The sequence below is a fragment of the Drosophila subobscura genome, chromosome J (assembly GCF_008121235.1).
Source record: "Drosophila subobscura isolate 14011-0131.10 chromosome J, UCBerk_Dsub_1.0, whole genome shotgun sequence".
Lineage (NCBI taxonomy): Eukaryota > Metazoa > Arthropoda > Insecta > Diptera > Drosophilidae > Drosophila > Drosophila subobscura.
The window spans coordinates 19,038,790-19,065,572 of NC_048532.1; the positions used below are offsets into that span (position 1 = coordinate 19,038,790).

Sequence of the window (26,783 nt, forward strand, 5' to 3'; positions counted from 1 at the left end):
TTGTGAAATTAGCCAACGACCTTTCCAAGCAATTTGGATGCTCTTGCCTTGCCCCTTACGCCTGCGCAGCGCCTGGAAGAACCCTTATTCTCATTGGAAGCATCATCTGTATATATGTATATCTCTGAATACTCACATGTGTGTATTGTGTGTGTGCTTTTAAAAGTTTTAAAAACAACCAGAAAATTACCTCATCGCTCTGCCCAACACGTCGACGTCTGACGCTGTCTGCCCCTGACTTTATGCTTATACTCGCTCGCACATAGCGTACAAACATATGTATATTTCATTCTATATTTCTTGTTTGCCTAGCAGAAGCAGCAACATCAGCAGCAGCTGGCTGCCACCTACTTCCCTCCCTCGCAGTGCCCCTCCTCCCCTATGAGCCCAGTATGCTTAAATAAAAACTATCTTCAAGATATGTATTTACATACTCTCAGATTTGTTTTGCATTTGTAAGTAGATTTATTGTTTTTATACCCTGGAAATGTAATTTACATAAGTGAACGTTCAGTTTATGTTGTGTTTGGCCACAGAGATGTAAGAGATGAAGCAACCAAGGGACATGTAGTTGTGAAATCGAATTAACAGGTATTCAGTGGTCGGTAAGGTAGTATTCTTACTTATTTCTCCCTCATTTCTGCTGGTTGTTCTCTCTTCTTCGTATGTTTGATTACCTTTTCAATTTCTCGCGTTTGCCTTCGCTTTTGTGGTTGCTGTTGTTGTCATAACTCATTGCCAGCGATCGTGCCAGGTTTCTCTTCTTAACTCCCTCATTGATTCCCCTGCCTTTGCTTTTGCCTTTGCCTTTGCCTTTGCTTTTGTGTGGCTTTTCTCACATTCTGTGTACCGTTTGTTTGGCAAATTTCGCCCGTCGCTCCATTTCGTGGGGGCGTATTCTTTGTTGTTTATCCATTATCTAAAAATGTCAATGCTCGTTTACAAAATTGTTATTGCTCTCCATCCGTATGCCTCTCCCGCACTCTCTATCTGTATCTCTATTTTTCTTTCATTCGCTCGATTCGTTTTGGGTCTCCGGCAAAGCTTTTGACCTTATTAGCGGTTTCGTTTTTGGAATGTCCGCCACATAAACACGCTTCGGAAACATAAAGAAATCGAAATCCAAGCTCATTTTCACTCCATGCTGTCTCTGTCTCTGCTGTCTGCTGTCTGTGTGGGCAGTGCATCAGTGCCACAACGAATATTGAATGTGGATGCGGATTGTGGACGTGTGGATGGTTTTGCATCCGCCATGCCCCAAAGTGGTGCCTGCTGCCCCTGATCTGGCACTGGTCTGATCTCTGCGTGTACATTCGGTGTTCGATATTGTATGTATAAGCAACAATCCCCCCATTGAGCAAGCGCCAATCTATCCGTAACTCGGTCACTTGGAAACGTTTGTGGGCAGTCCCGTCCCCAGTTCCCCCCCTGATCCATTGACCATTTGTGGGCAATCCCGCCGCCAGACAAGTGACTGCATTTTCCACTTGTACGAGTATTCTGTAGCCTCTGTTTTTGTTTCTTTTTGTGTTTTTTGCATATTTGTGGTTGCTTTTTTATTAATTGAGCCGTATTTATTAATTGGTTTTTGTACTCTCTGGTAGGAGGTAGTAGGGGGAGACGTCTCTCATTGAATGCTGGACAGACAACTTTCGAAAGAGCAAGACATTGAGATGTGCCAGGGATTTGTATTCATGGTTTTAAGATTATTCCATAATTTCCAACATTTAATTCGTGTTTTTTTTTGCAAGTGTGAAACTTTTGATTGATTTTGATGTGTTTATAATGAGAAGTATCAGTTAATTTGTTTTTATGCTGGCTTACAGTGGGTGTGTTTGTAAATCCAGGTCATCCCGTACTTTATGGCATTGCGAAGATCAAGATCTAACTTTCGCGTTAATCAAAACAATTACTTGTCCCTGCCATAAAGGGAAGTTATGATTTTCTCTGACTGCATACCATTAAATATAAATTTATCTGTGATTCTCCCATAATTTTCCAACCAATTGTTACAAATTCTATCCCCAAATGACAAGCTCAATTAAAGCAAATTAAACAACAATATGTATCAGAATTCAATGCAGAACAATAACACCAACAATAGCTACAACAAACATTTCTGTGTGTCGGCAACTAAAAAAGAACAATAATAAAAATAATAATGTAATGTCGAGCAGACGCGAACAGTGTAATAACAATTAAAAAAGTAAAAATAACAACTGGTGCCGCTCTATTTTCTCAACGCCTCAGCATTTTTTCAATGGTTTTGTATTGCATTTGAACTGGCGATCCATACATACAAAAAATGTACAGACTCGTGCATAAATGTGTACAGTAGTCACTCTTATTTCATAGAAATATAGCTCCGATTTGATATAAAGAAAACAATATTTTTTGGCAAGTCTCGGCCTCGATAAGAGCATTTATTCTTATGGAAAAAAATATTACTTCGTCTGTAGTTTGCATGCAGTTTGTTTTAGAAGAGAAAATCATATGATTATGTAGACAAGCAGTGTTCTAGTTCAAGGAAGCAGTTGACTTCAAATAAGTGAGTTTATTCCAGTTAAATGAATTAACCGCATTAACCCGAAATGGTTATCTGTGAGCAACATCCATTGTTAGCCTCTAACTATAGAAAGAAAATCAATTTCCTAACTTTTCTCTTACAACTTTAGTAAGTTCTAGTTAATGAGTGACCACTGTACATGTGTACAGTGTACACCCAAACGTATACATTCGTGTGTACGAGTTATGTAGGTTTTTAATGCTGCTTTCAAACTGCTGCCGCACACATGTTTCATCATCATCTCTCATCTCTTCTCTCTTTGGCACCGCAAGACGCGAGCAACAACAAAAATGCCAAATAAACAAAGCGAGACAACACATGAGAGCAAAGCGGTGGAAGAATAGTGGGTGGAGGAGTAGGAAGCAGAAGCAGATCAGCAGCAGAGCACTATTCCATATTGAGTTCGATGGGATTGGGTTTGGGGGTCCGCTCTATCGTATTATGGAATAGTTTATTGTTTTGGAATGTTTCTTAATTACGCGGAACTCAAGTGGTGCTGGTGGCTGAGGTAGTGCTTGCTGGAGGTGGAGGCTGGAAGTGGTAGCTGGCAGACTGGAAGTAAGATCTGAAGCAGAAGCAGAACCTGACACACAACACACACATCTGTGTGGTTGGGCGATCGGAATTTCGGAGTATTTCCTTTTCGATTCGCATTCCCATTACATTACCCGTTTTTGCTCGCACACTCATCGCGTTGACTCATCCGCACAACACCCATTAAGAGCGAGAGGAAGGAGTGTAGGGGTGTAGGGAGGAGCCAGCGAGGACCCTTCTTGTTTACTATTAATGCTGATAAAGAATATGCATGCCTGCCTGCCTGCTGCCATTCAGTTCTAAAAATAAACCCTGGAAAAACGAAGCGAGTATTGTCATTGTCATCGTCACCAGACGAGTATCTCTCCATACTCGTATTTGAATGCGAATGTGCACACAAGATTTATGCAAAAATTAATTTGCAGTATCGACTACCGAAAGCATTGAGTGACGAGAGAGAGAGAGAGAGAGAGGTGGGAAAAGTGAAACAGAGGATGATTGTTTGCTTAATACCCTGCAGAAAGGGGTATTTAGAACGTATGAAATGAAGATCACCAATATGTTATTTCAAAGTAAACTTTACTCTAAGTTGGGAATATATTTTTGTCAAATTTTGCACAGAAACTCCCTTTTTCTGTAGAGATAACACATAGAGGAACCACATGGATCGTTTGTAGAAAGATATTTTGCAAGGGTGTGCTAAGTTTCGACTGGTTTTCCTGTCAGTTTATTTAGTTTATCTCCAGTGGAAGTGGGTTGGGTTTTGGGGTTGGGTCCCCACCCGATCGGGTTGTCGCGTCTCTGTCTCACTCTGTGGCTATCGTAAATCCCTGCTTGATTACGTCAGTAATTCATTGGTTTTCATTTTGTATTCTTTTTGTATTGTTTTTTTTGGTGGGCTTGAGGGCAGCGCCAACACGCAGATAGGCACTTCATCAATCTGTCAGTCAGTCAGCAAGTCCGAGAGTCAGCCAGTCCGAGTGTCAGCCAGTCGATTCGATGCGGTCAGTCGACATTTGTTAAGCGATTTCCAACGCTTTGGACTTGCGGTTTGCATCCCTGCACTGTGGGTGGAAGTGCCCTGAAAAGGGGTTAATGGGTACAAATCACAGGAAATCTATCATCGAATGTAAGCCAGATGTAGTACCATACAAATTCTATGGGGAAATTCCGGGAAATCTGCCACAAATTCTTTATGGCAATGCAATACTCTGCTGGCCCCCCGTCACATTTTCAGCATTCCATTCTCATTGAAAATTTGATTATCTGTGTGTGGACTTTTCCCCTTTTTTTTCCATGATTCTCCCTTGGAGGAGGCGGGAGATTGGCGTGTCCATTGGCAGTTATCGCTGAGCGCTTGGCCTTGCCTTGCCTTGCAATTTATTTTCATCTATATCTGCCCCATAGGGAAGAGTGGAGGCATGGTGGGGCCTTCGCTCTTAATCAATGGAACTGCTTTGTATTTGTATCTGTGCTATGTATTCTTTTCTTACTTGGCTTATGGATGCATTGGCATTCAAGTGTGGCAGTAGCCTGTTCGCCCCTCTCTCAAAGTCAGTTCAGCTGCAAGTATATCGCCTCTCGGGGATGCCCCTGACTGTACGCTAGATCTCTATATATCTACATATATTTTATGTATTAAATGTACATATGTACACACGACTATATGTATATTCATGTATGTATTTGTTTTTTGTGGCACTGTCGCTGCTTTTGGCACTCACTTGTGCGAAAATCCATTGGAGCCCGACTGGCGGGAGCCTAATTTTTTGCCGTCTACGATTGACGCCGTCCAAGGAGCAGAGCAGCAGCAGAGTAGGGAGGCGGAGAACTGTGCGTGGAGGGGTTCCTTAAGTGGGCTGCAGGCACAGTGGCTGGGGGAATGGGGAACGAGAGTCTTGGCATCCAATCATAAAATTGCTTGGCAATGTCTTTCGTATGTAGATGGAACGAAACGACGAACAAAGAAAGGAAGGAAGTAAGCAAAGTCTATGGGGATGTGTTTGCAGGAAATGATGTGAAATTTCTAGAGGGCGCACCCGGCCATACACTGTTTGCAATAAATATGCTGACAGGCCTCATGTTTGAAGAATTATAACAAAGTGCAAAAGGGGGTAATAGGCCTACGTACATTTGATTTCTTTATTACTGCTTAAATCAAGCTTTATTTGAAATCTTTTTGAAGGCATCTGTAGATATCTGTCGACTCCATCAGCTGAGAAATCTGCGGCTACCGCAGAGACTGTAAAACATTTTCTTAGTGGCAGAAATTCTATCAAGAATATCCATAAATGTATCGCAGATACCCAAGGACTTTTTCTAATATTTTCCCAAATGAAAGACGAGACGAGGAGTGGAATCTACCTACTTATCGTCACCCATTAGTGTCGCTAGGCATGTTCCATTGTTCCATTTGATAAGCAGCGTTAGCTAATTAGCTCACGATTCAAGGACGCAAACACGCTCCTGGATAAAGGAGCTTTAATTGGAACATTGATACGTATCAGTCGGTTGACATAATTTGGCCACATTATGAGATATGCCACCACCTTGAGGCCCTTGAGGCTAATTGAAAATTACAGACCATCCATCCATTCATCCATCCATCCAGAGAACCCTTCTTGTCTCTCTCCAGGGGTTTCTCCCACGCGGGCACTTGATACGACTGCCGCCTGCCTGCCTTCCTCCCCCTTTTCCTTTTGACGTCACTTGTGTCGATGTTCATTCGATTTGATTTGTTTGTTTGCCTTTTTCCAAACCCATGGAACCCCTGAACACTCCCCGCCCCATCCTTCTTCCACTGCGTTTGTTCGTTTGTTTATTTATTGTGTATTTTGTTACTTTTAATGCATCTTTTATCTGGGATTTTGCCATCATCAACATCATTGGCTGTGCAGCATTTCCATTGTTGCTCTTGTGGATTCCATGATGATGATGATGATGATAGCGATACACAAATTTGTGCCCCATTGTTGGCGACCACACGGGACCACACGATGATAGACGGCAGTTGGGAGATGGTAGCTGGGAGAGGTTTCCCTGGCGACGGACGGGATGTCTTGTTTACTCAAATTACAGCCACAGACATCGGACGGGGTTATCTCTGAGGTGGGATATTCGTACAGAAAAAAGGAACTTCCCACAAGTCAAATTTGTTACCACTTGACCCCACCGAATGGCAGGGAGCCGCTCTAGAAAGTCCTTTGTTTTCCCATCAAAGAATTGTTTATGAAAATCGTTTATCGATGGATCGATTGATCGTTCCGAAGCGTCTCAGTTGAATGCCCTCCAAAGCGCGAGAGAAGGGCACGCAGGGAACGTGACTGTTGTCTACATGAGGTGCTAATGTACAAAAAACAAACATTAAAAAATCGCCAAATAAACATTATTTGTTTATTCGTTGTCCAACTTGTTCGTTTCGTAAAAAAAGAAAAGCTGAGCTGGTTGTATGAATACCTTTTGAAATACGAGTGCGCAACCTCTGGTATAAGCAGAAAAATTAAACAAAATCGCAGTTGAAAGAAGGGAAAATAAAGTAGAAATATATTCATAACTTTAGCAATTTTTAAAGTAATTGTTAGAGGTTTGCTGTTGGTTGTCACAGACATAAAATCTCATAATTGTTTTCCTGAAACTTGTTTTGTCAACAATTTCAAAACACATACCAAAGCTCTTTTAAGATGGCAATCATTAAACATATTCGCAAAAATTTAATATTTTTTTGAGAAAATGTTGCTGGATCGTGACAAATTTGCCCAAAAGGCAAGAGCAGCTTCTTTTGCTGCTATTCTTCTGCTCTTTCTGTTGACCATACAGATCGTCATATTCCGCTGACATCAAATGTAAAATGATTCGCTCAGGCGAGACGGACGACTAATCATCGCTGGGGTCTGGTCTCTGGTCTCTTTGGTCTGGCCTTCTGTTGGACCTCTAAATGCAGTACATAGAAAGACTCGAACAAATTGAAATTTCTATAAATTCAGCGATGACTCAGAGACACAACTGGGCAACACAACAAATAATCAAATGAATGAGAAGCGGCCACGAGAATCGTCATCATCAGCATCTTACGTACAGTGGAAGCTAGAAGGAGAATATAATAGAAAAAGTTAATGAATTTAAAAAGGCTTTACATAGTGGGTGTATGCCTATGGGGAGATTCTGTGCTACATACATATGTATAAGAAATGATTATTGAAGAATAGAATCATCCTGAAGATCGCCTCTAGCTACAGCTTCTCTGTGGGCATCTTGAATATCATAAAGCAGCGGTGTGCAGGCTTTTTGTTGATTTTATTCGAGGGCACTTTCTTCTGCACTTTTTGCCTGTGCGTCGAATAATAAATTTCGCAGCAGTCTGCGAGCAATTGAAAGCAAGGACGTGTCATCTAGTAATAAGTGCTGTGGTGTTCGTCTGGCGGAGATTCTGCTGTAAATTTTGCCGGCTTTCTCGAGGGACCACAACTGCTGCCTCTGCCAAGATCTATTTCCAGTTTAGCGTGGAAATCGTGTCAGGAGAAGGAGGGCGGCAAACACTCTCAATTTCTATTCATTGATTTGTTAGTTCAGGAGGGAAAAGGCAGATCCAAAAGATTTCAGATGCTCTTCAAATGCGAGTAATGCTAATGCTTTGTTTACCTTGAAAAAGTCATAGTTCTCGCTCTCTCTCACGCTGATGTTGCGTATTTATAGCGCCCTGTATATATAGAATGGACATATCCCATAGATATACAAATGTAGATGCGATATAGGATTGGGGCACAGATCCACACATGAGCATGAGACGCGTATGAGAGGTGCAAAGGGGGGAGTAGGTGTTTTTTGGAGGTCTAAAATGTTGTTTTGGTTAAATTAAAATGTGAGAAGAAATCTAAAAATCTGAAATCTGCTTTTGCATTTGCTTTTATCGTAGAGGGAACTAATTTTACGCTTTGTGCTGCTTTTTTTCACGCTATGTTGTGTATTTTTTTCAACAGTTTATTTAAATTTTATTCTCGCTTTCGCTCGTTTGTTTTTTTGCTTTTTTTTGGGCTGTGATGTGATTTATGGCAGTGGAAGCTGATTTAAGCACTTGCATGTGTAGTAGTCAACGTATCGTCATAGGAATATATGATGTATAATTCTAGATACATTGCTGTGTGGAATATACGACCTGTGAGGTGCTTTCTATAAATTTGATTTGGGATTTAGGGACAGTATTTGATTTGAGATCTGTTTGTTTTACTCATTTGGCAGTGATGAGGTAATTTTTCATGAAATTTCAAAAATAATTATTCAAAATTGTTTAAAGAACGATTTTTTAGTTTTAGCAATCATCTGTCGCTTGACCAATTTCTATACTACTGTGGGGTTGCATTTCTTCCTCGGATTCAAGAGTAAGAAATATTCCCTTTTAATTCAGGAAAATATGTACATTTATGCAGTTCTTGTTAAACGGAATATCAGATGAATAAACTATTTATTTGTATAGTGATGTGATATACTCACTCCACTTACAGTGGGGAGCAATGATGAGTACATGTTCACATTAACTGACTTTCGTCGCCCATAACTTCTAAACGCATAATGCAAACGTAACCAATCAATCAAGATATCAATCACTTAATCCTTAACAAATAGGCAATACCAGAAAATAATAAAGAAAATAAAAAACTAAAAAAACTCGCATGTACTCATTTATGCACTTTTCGTTGTTTTCCCTTATTTATTATTTAAAAATTTTCTAATCAACAATATGCTTGCAGATTTGATGTTTAATATTTTTTTGTTTATATTCTAGTAATAGTAACATCAAATTAAGACATTTCTCATAATAATCGAAGCAGATTTCACGAATTTATTAAATAGTGCCAATGTTGTACCTGAGGCTGAAGAAACAATATCTAGAAAACGTAAATATTATTGTGTAGCTCACTAAAAATGGCTATAAGACAGCTAATACTGCTGAAAAACATGGCATTAGTCAATCGGTGGTGATCAGAGTGGAAAAGACGCGAAATTTTGACCTGAAACAGCAGAGCCAAGGTCGCCCTAAGGCGCTAGCAGGCCCAAAAGCCACACTTATAATGTTGCAAATTGCGAACAAGAACTTTCTAAGTCCAAAGGATGCTCTTTTCACATAATACTATCAATTTTGGTCTAGATAGCCAAGTATGGCCATCGTACCACCACCTGAAACATCCTTACACCATTTTACATCTACCGGCATGTTTCATGGTTTGCTTGATATGATGTCCTTAAAGCCTTTTTTCGGACTTACGCTAACAATACTGCCACCCACATGATTATTTGGACTCATCAGACCTGATAACACGTTTTCAATCATCCGTGGTCAAATTGTTATGCTAATTTGAAAATTTCGGGTTTGCTTCACCATTATTTAACTACCACGTGAAAAGTGCCGGTAGATGTAAAATGGTGTAAGTATGTTTTAGGCGGTGGAACGATGGCCAAACTTAGCCATCTATAACAAAATTGATAGTATTATGCGAAAATAACCTCTTTGGGCCTTAGAAAGTCCTTGTTACTAATTTGCGACATTATTAGTGTGGCTTTTGGGTCTGCTAGCGACTTAGGGCGACCTTGGCTCTGCTGTTTCAGGTCAAAATTTCGCGTCTTTTCCACTCTGATCACCACCGATTGACTAATGCCATGTTTTTCAGCAGTATTAGCTGTCTTATAGCCATTTTTAGTGAGCTACACAATAATATTTACGTTTTCTAGATATTGTTTCTTCAGCCTCAGGTACAACATTGGCACTATTTAATAAATTCGTGAAATCTGCTTCGATTATTATGAGAAATGTCTTAATTTGATGTTAGTATTACTAGAATATAACCAAAAAAATATTTAACATCAAACCTGCAGGCATATTGTTGATTAGAAAATTTTGAAATATTAAATAAGTGAAAACAACGAAAAGTGCATAAATGAGTACATGCGACTTTTTTTAGTTTTTTATTTTTCGCTATTTAAAAGCTTCACATTTGTATTTTTCTGGTATTGCCTTTTTGTTAAGGATAAAGTGATTGATATCTACAAAAAAATTGGCTACGTTTGCATTATGCGTTTAGAAGTTATGGGCGACGAAAGTCAGTTAATGTGAACATGTACTCATCATTGCTCCCCACTGTAGGTATTATCTTTAACCCAGTGCCAGTGCGATTGTAGATTTTCTCAAATTCTTTAGATAAGATTTATATAAAAGATCTCAAGTAGAAAATCACATTAATCATGCATATTTCTTATGAGGATTATATCAGAGATTATTTTAACTTCTTTCCGCTATTTTCCGATTATAGATTCTAGATTTCTGAACAGCTCAACTATTCATATATGGCGATATAGAGCACGTGATAGTTGAACCTCCATCTTCAAATAACAGATCCCTCCGCATAGGACTTTCCACTCACATAATTCATCGAGAGATGATCTCTTTGTTTCTGTGTCTGTTTAGTTCAGTGAACTCCCCTCTTTGTGAAATGTGACCAAGTGTCCCTGCTTGTTGTTGTCGTCTGTCTTGGCCATAAACCACACCTCCGGGAACTGCGGGAACCCTTCTTCCCCAGCACTGGCTGGCTGCTCCCATTTATGGGCGACTGAAACGAGTGGAACGTGCCTCTGGTCGAGCGAGCGAGCGGGCACCTCTGAGCGAATGCGAGTGTCGTTTCGTGTCTCTGTGTGGCAGAGAGCCGACATCTGGCCGCATGTCAGAATCGTGCCAAGGTCTCCGATTGTGTTCTCTATAACTACGTGACGTTATCGTTTTGTAATTTTGATTGCTACGCTAAAGAACATGCAACATGGAACATGGGAGTACCAGTATTTGTACGCCGAGATATAAACCCAATCAGCCGTCGACCTACTAAGGCAGAAAACTTGTTCAATGACGCCCCCACACGCTCCCCACGTCCCCTTTGGAAGCGACGCCTACAACTATCGCAGTTTCGCTTTCATTGGGAGAACGAGAGAGGAAGAGAACCGAGGATCGACAGCCACCCACGCACGCTTTTCTCTACAGAGCCAAGCACCTGCAAAAAGAGAGAACGGAAGAGAGAGAGAGAGAACCGCATTCCATTCATTGCTGGAGCCACTCTTTCGCTCTCATTCTTTCTGATAATCTCGCTCTCGCTGCAATCTCTCCTCTCCTTCCCCCATTGAAGCAGTGCTGCACTGCTTTGGGGGCTATCCATGCAGCACTTTGGGTGTTGATTGATATTTTTGTTGTTGCTTTGAAACAAAAGTCTGCTAATGGAAAAGTCTGGTGGCAGGCAAGCAGCATTCCTTACGAACGGATATCGGGGGTTTGATGCTCCGCTCCGCGCCGGCTGTCCGTCTGTCTGTGTGCTGTTGCTGTGGCTGCAGCCTTGGTGGCATTAACCGCAATGCCAGCATGCAACATGCAGCATCCAAGAGCCATATATGTGCAATGCATGCCCCATGTTCAGCATTGCCGCCTTCCGCCTCTCTTGGCCGCTTGCCTCTTTGCCACCTCCTTTGAGGTCGAGTCGCGGCTAATATGGAAAATGAAAACAGGAAAAATGCTTAGTGCGTTTTCAGTTTTCTGTTTAGCAGTGTGGAGTGTAATCGTATCCTCCATCTATCTATTTATCTATCCATCTATCTATGTACATATCTCTGTATCTGCCTCTTTCCTTCTGTTGCATTGATGCTTTAACCGTTTTCTCTCTCTGATCTTTTATTTACAGATTTTTCTACACACAAACGACAACCGCAACAACTGCAACGAAGTAACAAACAAACAAACAACGACAACAGCAACACTTAACAAACGCACTTACTTACCACGTACCACTAATAAATATAGAAAACCGACCAACTTTCGTTAGATATTGTTTACTCCTTCAACCGAACAAGAGAATCAACTCAAAACTGAATCGAAGATCACATTAGCCAAGACTACGAGCAGCGACTAAGAACGAGATCTAAAACGAAAGGTGAGTGTTCAAAGGTGCTAAAAGTATTTGATATTTTTAAGTATTTGCATTCAACTATAATCGACTTTGTGCTGCGACATTCCAAATGGCTATTAGAAGTGAAAACCCATCAAAAATACGAATGTCACGGTGGGGAATATAGTCGTGAAAGGTTCTCATTGCCTTGAAAGCGTCGTTGAAGCAAATTTTAAATGATCATGTTCTTAGATGACAACAGAGCCGGAATGCTGGGTGTCTCTGTTGGCTATAACAAGGGAAAGTTATATCTGGATGATCGTCTAACAATATCCATTATCTATCAATAAATTGAATCGGTTTAAAGTGGTTCCACCTAAGGGAGTAGCAGAAAAAAAATTCTAGGATCTTATGGGGCCTCCGTTATTAGCCTTATGCCTTTGTTCTTTATTTATTCATTCTAAGAAACTTTACGACTCACATGACGTGGTTTGAAATCTGCCCTCGTAGGGATTTTCTTTAATGTACATTTTTCCACTGCAATGCAGTCATGAATTCCCTTGAGAACTTGCAATGGAAATGCTTGCGGCTTTTTCAAAGCGTTTTTGATTCATCATTGAATGGAATTGATTGATTGAATTGCAGCAAATTCAAAGTTCCCAGTAATATAGGATGCAAATGTAATTGAGATGAAAAATTGTACTTCGAGTGTTGTATGTTATGTTTAAAGTTAATTTACACCAGAAATGCTATGGAGAATGACGGAGTTTGTTCGAAAATGGGAAATTATCGTAGGAATAGGGATTCCTAGTAAAATAATCTTATTTCTGTCTGTATTTTCGAGCTACATTTTCTCAATGATGAGCCAGTTGATTTGATAAAGTGAATTGAATTCAAAGAAACAATAAACCGTATCTGAGCAAGGGCTCTTTGTAGTTGTTTAACTATGTACTACATAGAGGTACCTTAATACTGTTATCAAACAAACTGTTATCGTTATTATAACGGAAAAATAGCTTCTGCATTTGTAAATTATTTGCTCAACGGAATCGAATTTCTCTTAGTTTTGCCATAAAAAATATCTCTTATTTTTCTGTGTCTGTTTCAATGAATTGAATATAGATCGCAAATATCCAATTCATTTTCTGCTGCCCTCAAATGTTTATGGCTTTCCCTGACTGAGCCGCCACGAGAATGAATCCCTTGTATCTTGGGCAATTCCCACAATTTTTTTCCCCACTTAACAAATAGAAATAAAAACTGTGCAAATTACATAAAAAGGCTCCACATTGGCGGACACAACCCTGGCATTCTGTTATCCTCGCCAGAGAGAAAGGGGGTCGAACACGGGGCAGGCGGAAAAGCAATCAGGGGGCTGAAACATGGCCCTCGTCTCGCATCGAATGTGGTGGTGGTGAAGGCGAAGGAGTAAACGTGTCCCGAGACCCGAGACAAGTGAAAACTGTGCAGATTCCTTGGCTGCTGCTGCTGTGGCTGCCGCAACGGGACTCCTACGCAGGACCCCACACGCGCAACAAACACCGTTATATGGCCCCCAGACAAAATGGTGGCTTTGGCGCCAGAATGTCGCGCCAGTGGAGCTTACTTGTTGTTGTTTCCTCTCGTTTCTTCTTCACTTTATATGCCACAGTAGATGCGATTGCACAGATAAGTGAAGGGAAGGGTGGAGGACGAGCACAGTCTCTGCCATTTGTATGTGTTTACTTAGAGATTTGTTGCATACTTTCTAGAGTTTGTGGCACATCTGACAATTAATCACAGAGAGAAAATCAACTAATTAAAAGCAAAAAGCAAAAGAAAATACAGAAATAAAACGAGGGATCTCCCGCTGCTGCTGCCGTCAGATTTTTCCCAGTTCCATCAGATATATCCCCCCGCCGATGTGTCCCAAAACATTATTCATTTTGCATAGCGGGGAGGGGGGCTCAAAAAACACGTTAGTAAATGGAAAACAACAGCAAGACAATGTTTTAGGTTTTTTGGCAATGTACATAAGGCGAAGAAAGCGAAGTTCAGCCATTGGTGGTCCACCGGGCCACCCATTGGGCGAACGAAAGAGTGTAGGAGTAGGAGGAGAAGGGTGGCGGACAGAGCACTGCTCGGTTGGTGGTGGGTTGTTCCATAAAAACCCAAAAACTAAAGTGAAAATAAAAAGCCAAAATGCTGAGCCACCACCCCAAAACGAACTCCCCCCGCCTCACCCTGCTAGAAGTCATCCTGCTGCCTCCTGCCTCCCTTTTAAGCAATTTTTACGATCTCATCGATGTGCGCACTCCTCTCACACATGTGCAGAGACAAAGACATCCTTTTCCAGCGCCCAGGACACATGCCATTTCGCACACAGCATCAACCAAAGCGGCAGCAGAGACAGCAGCCAGCATCCAGCAGCAGCAGCAGTCGAGGCTTTTGGTCCTTTTGGACTCCTGGAGCATGCGCTTCTCCCATGTGACCGCTGGCGACGCTGCGTCGCCACTCTGGCGGTGGGTTCACACAACGCTTACGACTTGTGGAATGAATGATGTTTGCATCAGAAGCTCACGATGTGTCGCCGGCATAGCACATCATTCTAGGCCTAGCCGCTGATCGGGCAGCACATGCCACACTCTGCCAAACGACACTGCCACGGCACAGTCACAGTCAAAGCAGACAGCAGACTGCCGACTGCACACTTCACAGACTTCAAATCAAAGTTAAAGTTGCGCGTTTTTAAACCGTTTAGTGCCTGGATCTGATCTGATTTGTTAAATTCGTTAAGTTTTTGCTCACCAGCGGACAAGTGCCTTTTTGTACCGTTGCGGTTGCTTGTTTTTACTCGTCATAGTAGGATCGTGCCTTAAATAATATTATATTAAATAATAATTATACGTTGTCGTTGTTTGTCGTCGAGTGCCTTTGAACCGAGAGAGATACTTTACTTATTTATAGAATAGACCCTAAGTGAGCCATAGGCCCGAAAAAAAAAAACTCTGCCACTAATTTGCCTTAGAAAACAGATAAAATAACACACAAAAAACACAAAAAAAAGAAACCAATTTGTTATAAAATCTTACACGTTTTAAAGATGTATACAAAAAACACACAAACACACACACAAATCTATTATTATATACACGATATACACCACGAAAGTAAAGCCTTTTAGAAAAGTAAATTTTAAAAGTTATTTGTTAAAGAGAAATGCTGAAGAGATCCCCGCCCCAAAATTGTTAGCAGTTTTTGCCATTTATATACTTTGTGTTGAGTACTTTTAAAAATTATATTCAGTTTTCGGTTCCGTACAATTTCTTGTACAAAAAACGGGTGAGGACGCGCTCCTCCGTGCCGCCGCTCCGTTTCCAAATAACACCACAAACGTGCCTCAGCTCGTCGAGCAGCTCGTGCCCCGTAGGAGTCGCAGGACTCTGTCGTCGGCCGTCAGAACTGCCGTCGCAGTCAACGATTTTTAAAATCTCCCCGAACCCCTAAAAAAAACCTACAAAATTAACACCACACCGTTACGCCTTTCGGATCGCAGAAGATCTTTTAACACCAAACAAAAAAAACACACACAAAAAACATAAAACATAAAACATACAACACAAACAAAAATACACCTAACGCCCGTGCGTGCCTTTTACATAAGCCCGTAACCTTAAATATAACACTAAGATCTGTGCCTTAACGTTTTCCAAATACGAAACGAACGGAGGAGAACGATTTTGTCAACACAAAAACACTATTAACTAACCATAAACCACGATGAGTTTTACACGATGTGCCAAAAGTAAGTAAAGTTTTCTGAAGATGTAGAATATAGAAGAAAGATTAAGATTTGAGTTGATTGGAGATAGGAGCTACTTATGATTTGAATGTATTTAGTTTCTTGCCTATCATTTTTTTCATTTCTCCTTCGTTTTATCTAAAGAAAAATAATTTTCCTACTTCTTTGTCTGTGCAATTATTCGCATAGAATACAAATTTCCCATAAATAGTACCATCAAAATCAGAGGTGTGTCAGGTACGCTGTATTCACTTTGCTGTTGAATTCTCAGTGACTTCTACTAGGAGGTGTTGGCTAGTGTCACTGCTTCCGACGATCGAATATTTCCCTGTTGAACATTTGAACCAAAAGCTTTACTAGAAATCTGCAATTTCTATCGAATTCGCTAGACCAGGAGGCATGAACGATTTTACTTTGGATCCATGCACCCACATCCAATTAATTAGTGGGATATCGTAAGAAAAACGTAGCTGGCAGTAAATTACATCCATTAGCAGCACAGTGTGACTTCTGGGTGGAAAGTGGCTGCCAATTAGTGGCTCCGCATCGACTCCACCTCCGACTCCACCTCTGACTCTCCTGGCATGGTAGGGGGGCACCATTTGCATTTGGATGTGCTGTCGGTTGGGGGCCCAGCTGCGGCTAAGTAGCAGGGAGGAGTAGTAGTCGGAGGCGGACTGTGTGGCACACTGTGGCGCCCACTGTGAAAATTCGTGTGTGCCGCGGGGAAAATTCGCTGAGTTGTGCCAGAGCTTGCACTAAAATTAACGAATACTTTCTTGTTTGTTATTATGTTTTATTAGCCATCTATTATTTCGGTTTGCTGCTTGGGGTGGAATCAAGAAAAACTGCGGAGGCAAAGTGCTACTCTCTATATTTTTTAATAGATCTTTTGTGCCATTGAATGATGTATTTCTTTTTGTGTTTTCTGCTTGTTTGTCTTTGAGCTCTCAGTGAAATCCATCCAGGCAAAGTCCACACAATTGTCGTGCATCCATTTTCCTGACTGTCACAGTGACAGTTTTCCTCCTGCTTTTTCTCTGAAGGATGATGTTTTGTTAGTAGTTTACCATGGGTGCATGCCAGGACATGCCTTTAATTGAATTCATGGGCTCAAAGTATCGGATTACGCTATCCGCTGAGTAGAGAATTAAAACGAAATTGTGGATGTAATGTGAATTTGGGTTTTATTTCCTAACGATTTCCTGTTACTTGTTTTCTTTTGTCGGCATACGCAAACCCCTTGCAGAGCAAAGTGTAAAAAAAAAAAATATGTGTCTGAAAGTAAAGTCAATTAATGGAAAATTTGTTCCATTCGGTGCTTAGCAGAATACATTTTCCAGCATTAATAAATGTTCCTTGCCTTCAAATGCGGTCTGCGTCAAGTCCTGCACACAAACCTTCCCCTATAACCTGTCGTCGTGTCGCGCAGTGCAGCTCCGGAGCCGCCGGCGGATCAGATTACGCAGTGACAGCCTCGCCTCCCCCTTGTGCCCAACTCCTTCCCTACCCCGGATTCCGCTTCGACTGCGCAGATCGTTGTCCACTTTGCCGGGTGGCGCCGCTCAGGCGCATTAAAGTCTACACACAATCAGACCGTTGGAGAGAAAGGGTGGAGAGAACGTAAGAGATAACTCTCCACTTGGGGTGAAAGAGAGGGTGACTTTTGCAGCCTTTGAGCCAGATTTGCCTCTCTTACTCTTACTTACGCTCTGGAAAGCACTGCGCAGGCGTTGTGCTCTCTCCCGCTCTCTCTTTCTCTGCTTCTCTGCGACTGGAACCACCCTCCACCACACGAGACAGACAGTAAATACGGTTAACGCTTAACGGGATGCTGACGTCGCCGTTACACACAGCACAGCACAGCATCCCAACCCCATCCCCCTGGCGGGGCGACTGGTCCATCGCGTGGCAAAGGCTGGATGATGATTCAGTTACGTGCCACATTTTGTGGCAAGCAGTCCATCTCTCCGCAGCAGCAGCAGCTACAACCACAGCTACAGCTACTACGCCCCCGGAAAGCTAAGCAAGCAGCAGCCGCCATATGGAACAGGCGTCGTCCTGTCCCGTTGTAAAAAGTAAATGTCCCAGTGTTTGTGACTGTGTGTGTGTCCTCTTTATGTGTTCTTGTGTTTGTCGCCTGCCGGATATTTCAAGTGCTTCCGGAAAACGAGTTTCCTTCTCTGTGGGCAAAAACAAAGCGAAGAAAACAAGCAACAAAACATTTGTGTAAATTATTGATTATTTCGCATAAGAATAAGGAAAAGAGAAGCAGAGTGAAAAAAATCATCCCAAAGAGTGACACAGTTTGAGAGCAGCAGAAGCAGCAGCAGCGGCGGCAGCGGCAGCAGCAGCAGCAGGATCGAAAAGCGGTCGACAGAAAATCAATTACGGCAATTGGTGTACAAGAAGGGATGGAGGGAGCAAGGAAGGAGAATGGAGAAAGAGGCAAACTTGGCTCAAAAAAAGAAAAAAACACCAAAAGCGACAAACGTCGGCAGCGGCGTTGGCGTTTGGGCATAATGACAAGAAGGCAGCAAAAAAGAGAAGAGCGGAGAGCGGCTAGAGGACAGTGGCGTAGTCAGTGCCGCATTGGGGTGGGGTTACAATAGTCTAACCCTAGGGTCCCTCGCCCACCAGCTGCAGAACTACACTTCACAATAGGCCTGCGACCGGGGCTTTGATTTGGCAAACAGAAGTGTCCTGTGTGTGTTCCTCCCTTTTGCTGCCACTGCCACTGCCTCTATCTCTCTTTGTGAGAGCGACTGTGAGTGTGTTTGTGTGTGTGTGTGTTTGGCCAGAAGATTTTCATCAGCAATTTTATCGGTCGTCTGCGTTTTTGGGTGGTGGCTGCCAGTGCCCTCATCCGGCAAAACACACAGCATAGAGCACACAGCCCCTGCCTGCCAGTGTCGCCTCATCAGGAACGCGGCCACTGCCCCCCGCCTGCCAGCGTATCTCTTTGTTGCCTTTGGGGGTGGTTTCGGTTTCTGGTTTTGGTTTTGGGCTTTTCTTCTGATTCCTCTGGTTTCCGATTTCCACTTTCGTCTTTCACTGATTTTCTGCTTTATTTTTTGTGTGTCACTTAACATAATTCTAATGCTCTTTTCCTCCCTTCTCGCCTCTTTCTCTGCAGTGCCTTTTGCATTTTCCACATCCCAAAACAAACTAAGCCTAAGAAAGAGACGACGACGACGAGTAGTAGAAGGAGGAGAACAAACAGAAGGAGAAGAACGAAGGCGAGGGAGAAGTCGCCAGAAAAATGTCCACACTATCGCTGCGCATACAGCTGGAGGGAGGTCGTGTGACCAAGACGATCCAATTCCAACCAAATACCACAGTCTTCGATGCCTGCAAGATCATCCGTGATAAGTTCGCCGAGGCAGTGCAAGGACAACGTAAGTACCAGGCCATCCCCGAAAAATCTTCACCTACTAAATATGGAAATCCTTTGTTTTTACAGCCAGCGAATATGGCCTATTCATTTCGGACGAGCAGAACCAGCAGGGTGTGTGGCTGGAAGCGGGTCGCACCCTCGGCTACTACATCCTGCACAACCAGGACACTCTGGAGTACCGCCGCAAGCTGCGCACCCTGCGCGTTCGCATGCTCGATGGAGCCGTGAAGACCATCCTTGTGGACGACTCCCAGCCGGTGTCGCAGCTGATGGTCGTGATCTGCACGAAGATCGGCATCACCAATCACGAGGAGTACGGCCTGGTGCGCGAGGACAATGAGGCGCAGAACGAGAATCTGCCGGACAACAAGTTCGGAACGTTGACCCTCAAGCGCAAGATTATGGAGAAGGATCGCGATGCCAAAATGGAGAGTCTCCGCAAGAAGCTGAAAACGGATGATGAGAGTGAGTCTCCCCCTTGCAGCTACCGCAGTTGATATTTATATAATAGATTTTCCCTTACAGTGAACTGGGTGGATGTGAGCCGCACCTTGCGAGAGCAGGGCATTGATGAAGCCGAAACGGTTCTGCTGCGTCGTCGGTTCTTCTTCTCCGATCAGAATATTGATTCGCGGGATCCAGTGCAGCTGAATCTGCTGTATGTGCAGGCCAGAGATGCCATTCTAGATGGCACGCATCCAGTCACACAAGATAAGGGTAAGTCCTATAGTCCTTTATGGCATCCCAAAGAACCCTTTTTAATGTCAAAATTCCTTTGCTTAGCTTGCGAATTCGCTGGCATCCAAGTGCACATACAATTCGGACCACATAACGAGGCCAAGCACAAGCCCGGATTCTTAGAGTAAGTTCCGTGAATCACTTGTCCACCAAGAACCATCCATTAATTCCTTATTTAACCTCACAGCTTGAAGGACTTTCTGCCTCAGTCGTATGTGCGTGTCAAGGGCATCGAAAAGAAAGTGTTTATGGAGCATAAAAAGCATTCGGACATCTCCGAAATCGATGCCAAAGTCCTGTACACCAAGACCGCCCGAGAGCTGCCCACCTACGGCACGACCTTCTTTCTGGTCAAGGAGAAGATGAACGGCAAGAACAAGCTGGTGCCCCGCCTGCTGGGCGTCACCAAGGACTCGGTGCTGCGGCTGGATGAGCGCACCAAAGAGATTCTCATCTCGTGGCCTCTCACCACAGTCCGTCGCTGGGGCGCCTCGCCGAACACCTTCACCCTGGACTTTGGCGATTATGCCAATCAATATTACTCCGTGCAGACCACGGAGGCCGAGCAAATTGTCCAACTGATTGCCGGCTACATTGACATTATTCTGAAGAAGAAACAGACCAAGGACCACTTTGGCATCGAGGGTGACGAGGGCTCCACCATGGTGGAGGAGTCTGTGGCACCATCAAAGTAGGTTTTTTGATTGTATGTCTGAGAGTTCGTTGTATCTAAATGTGGTTCTAATTTTTCTAGGGCCACCTTCTTGCAACACGAAACGAATCGCGTGGAGCAGCTCAATGTTGAGAGCTTGGCCCATCCGGGCATTATGCGTCCCTATGACGGTAAGTGCTCTTGACCTCTACTTGACTTTGCACTCGCGCTTGAACTTTAGCTTTTTATGATTTCAATATTGTTGATGTCTGTATGCTCCGATCTGATATTAAGACTATTCAGAGTTCGATTGTATGCTTAATTTTTTTGAGTATTTGCCAAGATTGTTCCTACATTTGCTAAATTCAGAAAATATTAAAGTGAAAAGTAGTAAAAAATATTATTTTCAAGGGTTTTCTACTACAATATTCCAATAAATTCTCGGATCTTAAAGGTTAGGAAACTAATCAATACAGAACTTCTAAGACAGACTTTTTTTTGGTAATCAGTCAATATAATTCCGTTTAATTTGATTGCTAAATTGCAAAAACTTAATACAAATTCTCTAAAAACAGAAAAGTTTACATGTTTCGCATATGTTTATAAGCAATCAATGATAATTAAGATAGACTTGCTTGCTTTTATTTGCATTTCTTTTGTGTATGCTAAATTTTAATTTGTAATATTTTTTGTACCACCCTCCCGGAATCCCTCCAAACGATTCAATTTATAGGCGAGCGTTCGTTCACGCAAAACGAGGTGCAGACCGTACAGTATGGCGCCTTCGTTGGCCAGGTGAACCATGCCCACCAGCCTCCAACGGTAAGTAGGAGTGACCCTGTGCCCCGATCCCTGTCCACCCACTCAACCATTCACGCACTCGTCAGTTACTCAGCTTTTGATTTCATGCGATTTTCTCTTGAGTTGCCACTGCACATAATACGAAACAAACATAAACCAAATCTCCATGAACAAGACCAAATCCAAATCATCCCATAAATGAAACATAATAAAAACTAACATTAAACATTTCTCTGACATGCTGCAAATATCTCTGACTCTCAAAGAAAGTGGCGATCCAAAGTTTCACAAAGTATGGGCATCTCGTGGGAGTCTGCTTGCAGCTCAGTTACTAATCGATCCTCTTCGACTTTGATTTCCCTCTCTAGACTAAGGAAGTTCGTATTAGTTCTGTGAATCTGACGGAGCCACAGAGGGCGCTGCTGGGCTACATATCCGCTGGCCAGGATGTCTTGATACGCGCCGACGAAGAGCTGCGCACAAAGGTAAGAATTATAATCCAATGGATCAAGGAATTCCCTTTCTTATGCATTTCTCCCCTTTCAGGCACCCATTCAGGAGCTGGGTAACGATTTGCGCTCCATTGAGTGGCGCGAGAATACGTTGGACACCTCCAAGCAGGCAGTCAGCAGCCATGTGGCCACAATGAGTGCTGCCACCGCACAGATCATCACCGCATCGCAGCCGGATGAGGTGGACACTGAAGCCATCTCCGCTTCGGTTTCGCAGATAGCCCAAACCATACCGGAGGTGACGCGTGAGGTGCGTCTGATTGCCGCCCTCATGGAGAACGACACGAACGGCGATCAGCTGCTGGAGGCAGCACGCAATCTGTGCAACGCCTTCAGCGATCTGCTGAAGGCAGCCGAGCCCGAGAGCAAGGAGCCGCCACAGAATCTGATCAATGCGGCCAGCCGTGTGGGCGAGGCCACCACGCATGTTCTCAGCAGCATTGCCGAGGAGGAGGTGCCCGAGAATCGGGACCTGCACGACATGCTCCTGGCCCTGGCCAAGGCTGTGGCCAACACCACGGCTGCTCTCGTCCTGCGGGCCAAGAACATAGCCGCCAGCTGTGAGGATGAGCAGGCGCGTAACCGCGTCATCGGAGCGGCCAGCCAGTGCGCCCTCGCCACCAGCCAACTGGTAGCCTGCGCTAAGGTTGTGGCTCCCACTCTGCACAACGCCGCGTGTCGTGAACAACTCGAGGCGGCGGCCAGAAACGTTGCACGTGCCGTCAACTCCCTGTGCGAGGTGTGCAACGAGGCCAGCAACGATCCCAAGCTGAAGGCCGACCTGCTGGCAGCGGCCAGAGACGTCTCCAAGAGCCTCACCGACATGCTGGAGCACGTAAAGCTGAGCTCCCGGGAGAATGCCAGCCGCACCAGCACCGAGCTGAGTCCCGTCGAGAACGTGATCATCGGCACAGACATCCTGGTGTCCACTCACGATCCCCAGGAGATGGTGCGACATGCCCGCACCCTGGGCCAGACGACAGCTCAACTGATTCAGAGCATAAAGGGCGAGGCCGAGCAGCAGGAGGACATGGATATGCAGCGTCGCTTGCTGTCCGCTGCCAAGCAGCTGGCCGATGCCACCGCTAAGTTGGTGGAGGCGGCACGTCTGTGCTCCTCCAATCCCCACGATACGGACAACCAGAACGCACTGCGTCGTGCCGCCGAGGAGCTGCGTGAGATCACCACGACGGCGGCCAATACACCGGCCATGAAGCGGGGCCTCATCCAGCGGCTGGAGTACTGCTCCAAGCAGGCGGCCACAGCCGCCACCCAATGCATTTCGGCGGCACAGAATGCCGTGCAGCACAGCCAGGACCATCAGACCAAGGAGTCGCTGCTGCAGGACTGCAAGCGAGTGGCGGACACCATCCCCAGGCTGGTCACCTCCCTGAAGACAACGCGAGCACAGCCCGATGAGCCGCATGCCCAGCTGAATCTCATCGAGGCAGCGGAACAGTTCATCGAACCAGCACTCCAGGTGTCCAAGTCATCGCGCGCCCTGCAGCCCACTGTCACGGACATACCCTCGGCCACGCAGCTCTCGAAGAGTGCCCTCCATCTGGGTCAGAGTGTGTCCGAGCTGCATTCGGTGGCACAGCGGGCACGGGATGCGTGCGGCGGACAGGAGCTGGAGTCAGCGCTGGAGGCAGTCAGAAAGCTGCACGATGTCCTCGACGATACGCGTCAGGCGGCCCTCGCCGGCCAGCTGCGTCCCCTGCCCGGAGAGACGGTGGAGAACACAGCCGATGAGCTGCGCAAGTCGGCCAAGAATGTGGGCATCGCCCTGAGTCAACTGTTGTCCTCAGTGCTGCAGAATCAGCGCAGCTATGCAGGAGCAGCGGGCAGGGACACGGCCCTGGCACTGGGAGACTTCACCAAGAGCGTGCACGGAGTGGCGGCCACCACCCAGAACCCGGCAATAATTGATTGTGCGGACGATGTGGTCACCAGTTCAACGCGACTCATTGAGCAGGCGCAGCGCACGCTTCAAGGCATATCCGATCCGCAAGCTCTGACCCAAGCGGGACGAGATGTAACCGGAGCTCTTTCCGCCACTGTGGATTGCATTCCCGGACAGCGGGAGGTGGATGTGGCCCTGAGGAATGTCAGCGACCTCAGCGAGATCCTTTCGATGAGCGAATTCCCACCCTCGGGTCGGCCCTATGCCACCCTCCAGTCGGAACTGAAGCAAGTGGCGGAGCATCTGAGCAGCTCCGGCGGACAGATTGTGGTCTCGTATAACTCGCCAGCCCTGCTGGCCGAGACGAGCCAGAACTTTGCCGCCAACTATCGGGATCTGCTGTCCGTCAGCATGGAAATGGCCGGACAGACGCAGGAGGATTCGGTGCGTTCGCAGATCATTGAGTGCCTGCGGCATGTGTCCACCCAGTCCTGCTCGCTGCTGTCCACGGCCAAGTCGATTGCCGCCGATCCCGGTCAGCCGAATGCCAAGAATCTGCTGCATGCTGCTGCCCGTGGCGTCACCGAGAGCATCAATCAGCTGGTGGATGCCAGCATACAGTCAGCGCCCGGCCAAAAGGAGTGTGACAATGCAATGAGGAACATTGAGGCGCTGCGCAGGATGCTGGACTATCCCCACGAGCCCATCAACGAGCAGGGATACTTTGACTGCGTGGAGCAGGCGACAGGCAAGTCGAGGAATCTCGGCTACGCCATCTCCGAGATGATCAACAATGCCAAGCAGTCGCAGCACGTGGAGTTCAGTCAGTCGGTGAACAATGTCAACGACTCCATTCAGGGCCTCATCGAGAGCTCCTCCCAGGCGGCGTATTTGATTGGAGTGTCGCATCCCTCAAGCGTGGCCGGACGGCCGGGCATCATTGATCAGGCGCAGCTGACGTGGGCCTATCAGGGCATCCGCCAGCACTGCGACATCGTGAGCAGCCAGCAGTCGTCGAAGCCGCAGATGATCTCCGCTCTGACGGTGATTGCCAAGCACACCAGCTACCTGTGCTCCATCTGCAGGCAAGCGTCGATGAACACCTCCAATCCGGTGGCCAAGAACGAGTTCATCGTGCTGGCCAAGCAGGTGGCCACCGCCACCTCGGATCTGGTGCAGGCCATCAAGGCCATTGAGGAGCAGCCGCAGGGCGGCAGCCGCGAACGTTTGGTGGAGCCCCTGCTGGAGGCCGTCAAGGCTGTGCGTCAGTATGCCTCCAGTCCGGAGTTTATATCGATTCCAGCCAAGATCTCGGCGGAGGGCAGGAAGGCGCAGGAGCCCGTCATCCAGGCGGGACGCGGTGTCATCGATGGCGTTGTGGAGATGGTCAAGGCAGCCAAATCGCTGGCCCTCTCCCCGGATAATCCACCCGTTTGGCAGCAGCTCTCCATGCACTCGACACCCGTGTCCGAGTCGGTGAAGCGGCTGGTGGACAACATTAGGGACAAGGCGCCCGGCCAGGCCCAGTGCGAGCAGGTGCTCCACACTTTGGGCACCTGCACCCGCGAGCTGGACAGCTGTGCGTTGGCTGTCAATGCCCAAGGCTTGAGCCAGCGACGGGACAACAATCTGCATGGATTCAGCGGCCAGACACTGAACTCTGCCGCCGAACTGGTGGACAAACTGGAACCCATTCGAGTGGCCGGAAAGAACAATGCCGAGCAGCTGGGCCATGCCGTCGGTGAGATCTCGCGGTATGTGGTGCCCATGGTGAATGGCGCCATCGGTGCCTGCACTCACATCGTGCACAGCCAGCAGCAGATGTCGCTGATCAACCAGACACGCTCCGTCGTGGAGAGTGCCATTACACTCGTCCAATCGGCCAAGGACTCGGCGGGCAATCCCCGAGCCACGCATGCCCATCCACGGCTGGACGAGGCCATCGATGGCACGCGTGAGGCCATCCAGGAGCTGCAGCAGACCGTGGAAAAGATCAACGCGGAGACGGGCATTGTCACGGGTCTCATGGAGCAGATCAATCGATCGATCACGCGCCTCACCGACAAGCGGCAGTCGCTGCTGAATGCCTCCTACTCGGACACCTTTGTCGACTATCAGACGCGTATGGTGGCACGGGCCAAGGAGATCGCCAGCCTGGCCAACGAGATGAATGCCAAGAGTAGCTTGGAGCCGGCGGCTCTGCCCCAGCTGGCCATCGACATGACCCAGCACTACCAGCAGCTCACCCAAGACTCTGTGGGAGCGAGCACCACAACTAGCTCGCAGGACGTGGGCATGCGCATACGCACCACTGTCATCGATCTGGGACGCTCTGTCACCTCCATGATTCAGTCATCCGCCGGCGGAGCTCGCCCGAACGATGTGGGTGCCCAAAAGGACATTGCACGCAATGCCCGCGAGGTATCCGAGAAGGTTGCCCAGGTGCTGGCCGCTCTACAGGCTGGCTCCCGCGGCACTCAGGCCTGCATCAATGCGGCGCACACCGTTTCGGGCATCATTGGTGATCTGGACACGACGATTATGTTTGCCACAGCGGGCACCCTGCACTCGGAGGGCGATGGCAGCTTTGCCGATCACCGCGAGCACATCCTGCAGACGGCCAAGGCTCTGGTCGAGGACACCAAAGTGCTGGTCACAGGCGCAGCAGGCAGCCAAGATCAACTGGCCAGTGCCGCACAGAATGCTGTGTCCACCATAAGTGAGTGTCATCTACCAAGCCACCTATCAAAAACATTCCACTAACAAGAAGTTTTATCTGTCTATTTGCAGCACAACTGGCGGAGGCCGTGAAGCGTGGCGCCTGCTCTCTGGGCTCTTCCCAGCCCGATTCCCAGGTAATGGTCATCAATGCCGTCAAAGATGTGGCCTCTGCCCTCGGAGATTTGATCAACTGCACTAAACTGGCATCGGGCAAGTCTATCAGTGATCCCTCCATGCAGGATCTCAAGGAGAGCGCTAGGGTAAGT

General features: G+C 45.9%; 1 protein-coding gene across 5 annotated transcripts in view; it reads left to right on the forward strand.

The window, feature by feature from the left end:
* LOC117894863 (talin-2) overlaps positions 1–26,783 on the forward strand; it is a 35,045-nt gene that overhangs the window by 1,942 nt on the left and 6,320 nt on the right. For 3 of the 5 annotated variants that reach the window (XM_034802120.1, XM_034802123.1, XM_034802119.1), the window contains exons 2-12: positions 11,809–12,057; positions 18,930–19,191; positions 19,257–19,655; positions 19,716–19,907; positions 19,974–20,052; positions 20,116–20,619; positions 20,683–20,771; positions 21,314–21,402; positions 21,750–21,866; positions 21,928–26,515; positions 26,587–26,777. In XM_034802120.1, coding sequence (XP_034658011.1) covers positions 19,056–19,191; positions 19,257–19,655; positions 19,716–19,907; positions 19,974–20,052; positions 20,116–20,619; positions 20,683–20,771; positions 21,314–21,402; positions 21,750–21,866; positions 21,928–26,515; positions 26,587–26,777 — 6,384 coding nt within the window. In that variant the 5' untranslated portion in view covers positions 11,809–12,057; positions 18,930–19,055. Of the gene's footprint in view, positions 1–11,808; positions 12,058–17,852; positions 17,872–18,929; positions 19,192–19,256; positions 19,656–19,715; positions 19,908–19,973; positions 20,053–20,115; positions 20,620–20,682; positions 20,772–21,313; positions 21,403–21,647; positions 21,674–21,749; positions 21,867–21,927; positions 26,516–26,586; positions 26,778–26,783 lie in introns of those variants that run through there. The other 2 variants (XR_004648888.1, XM_034802121.1) reach the window with 2 other exon arrangements.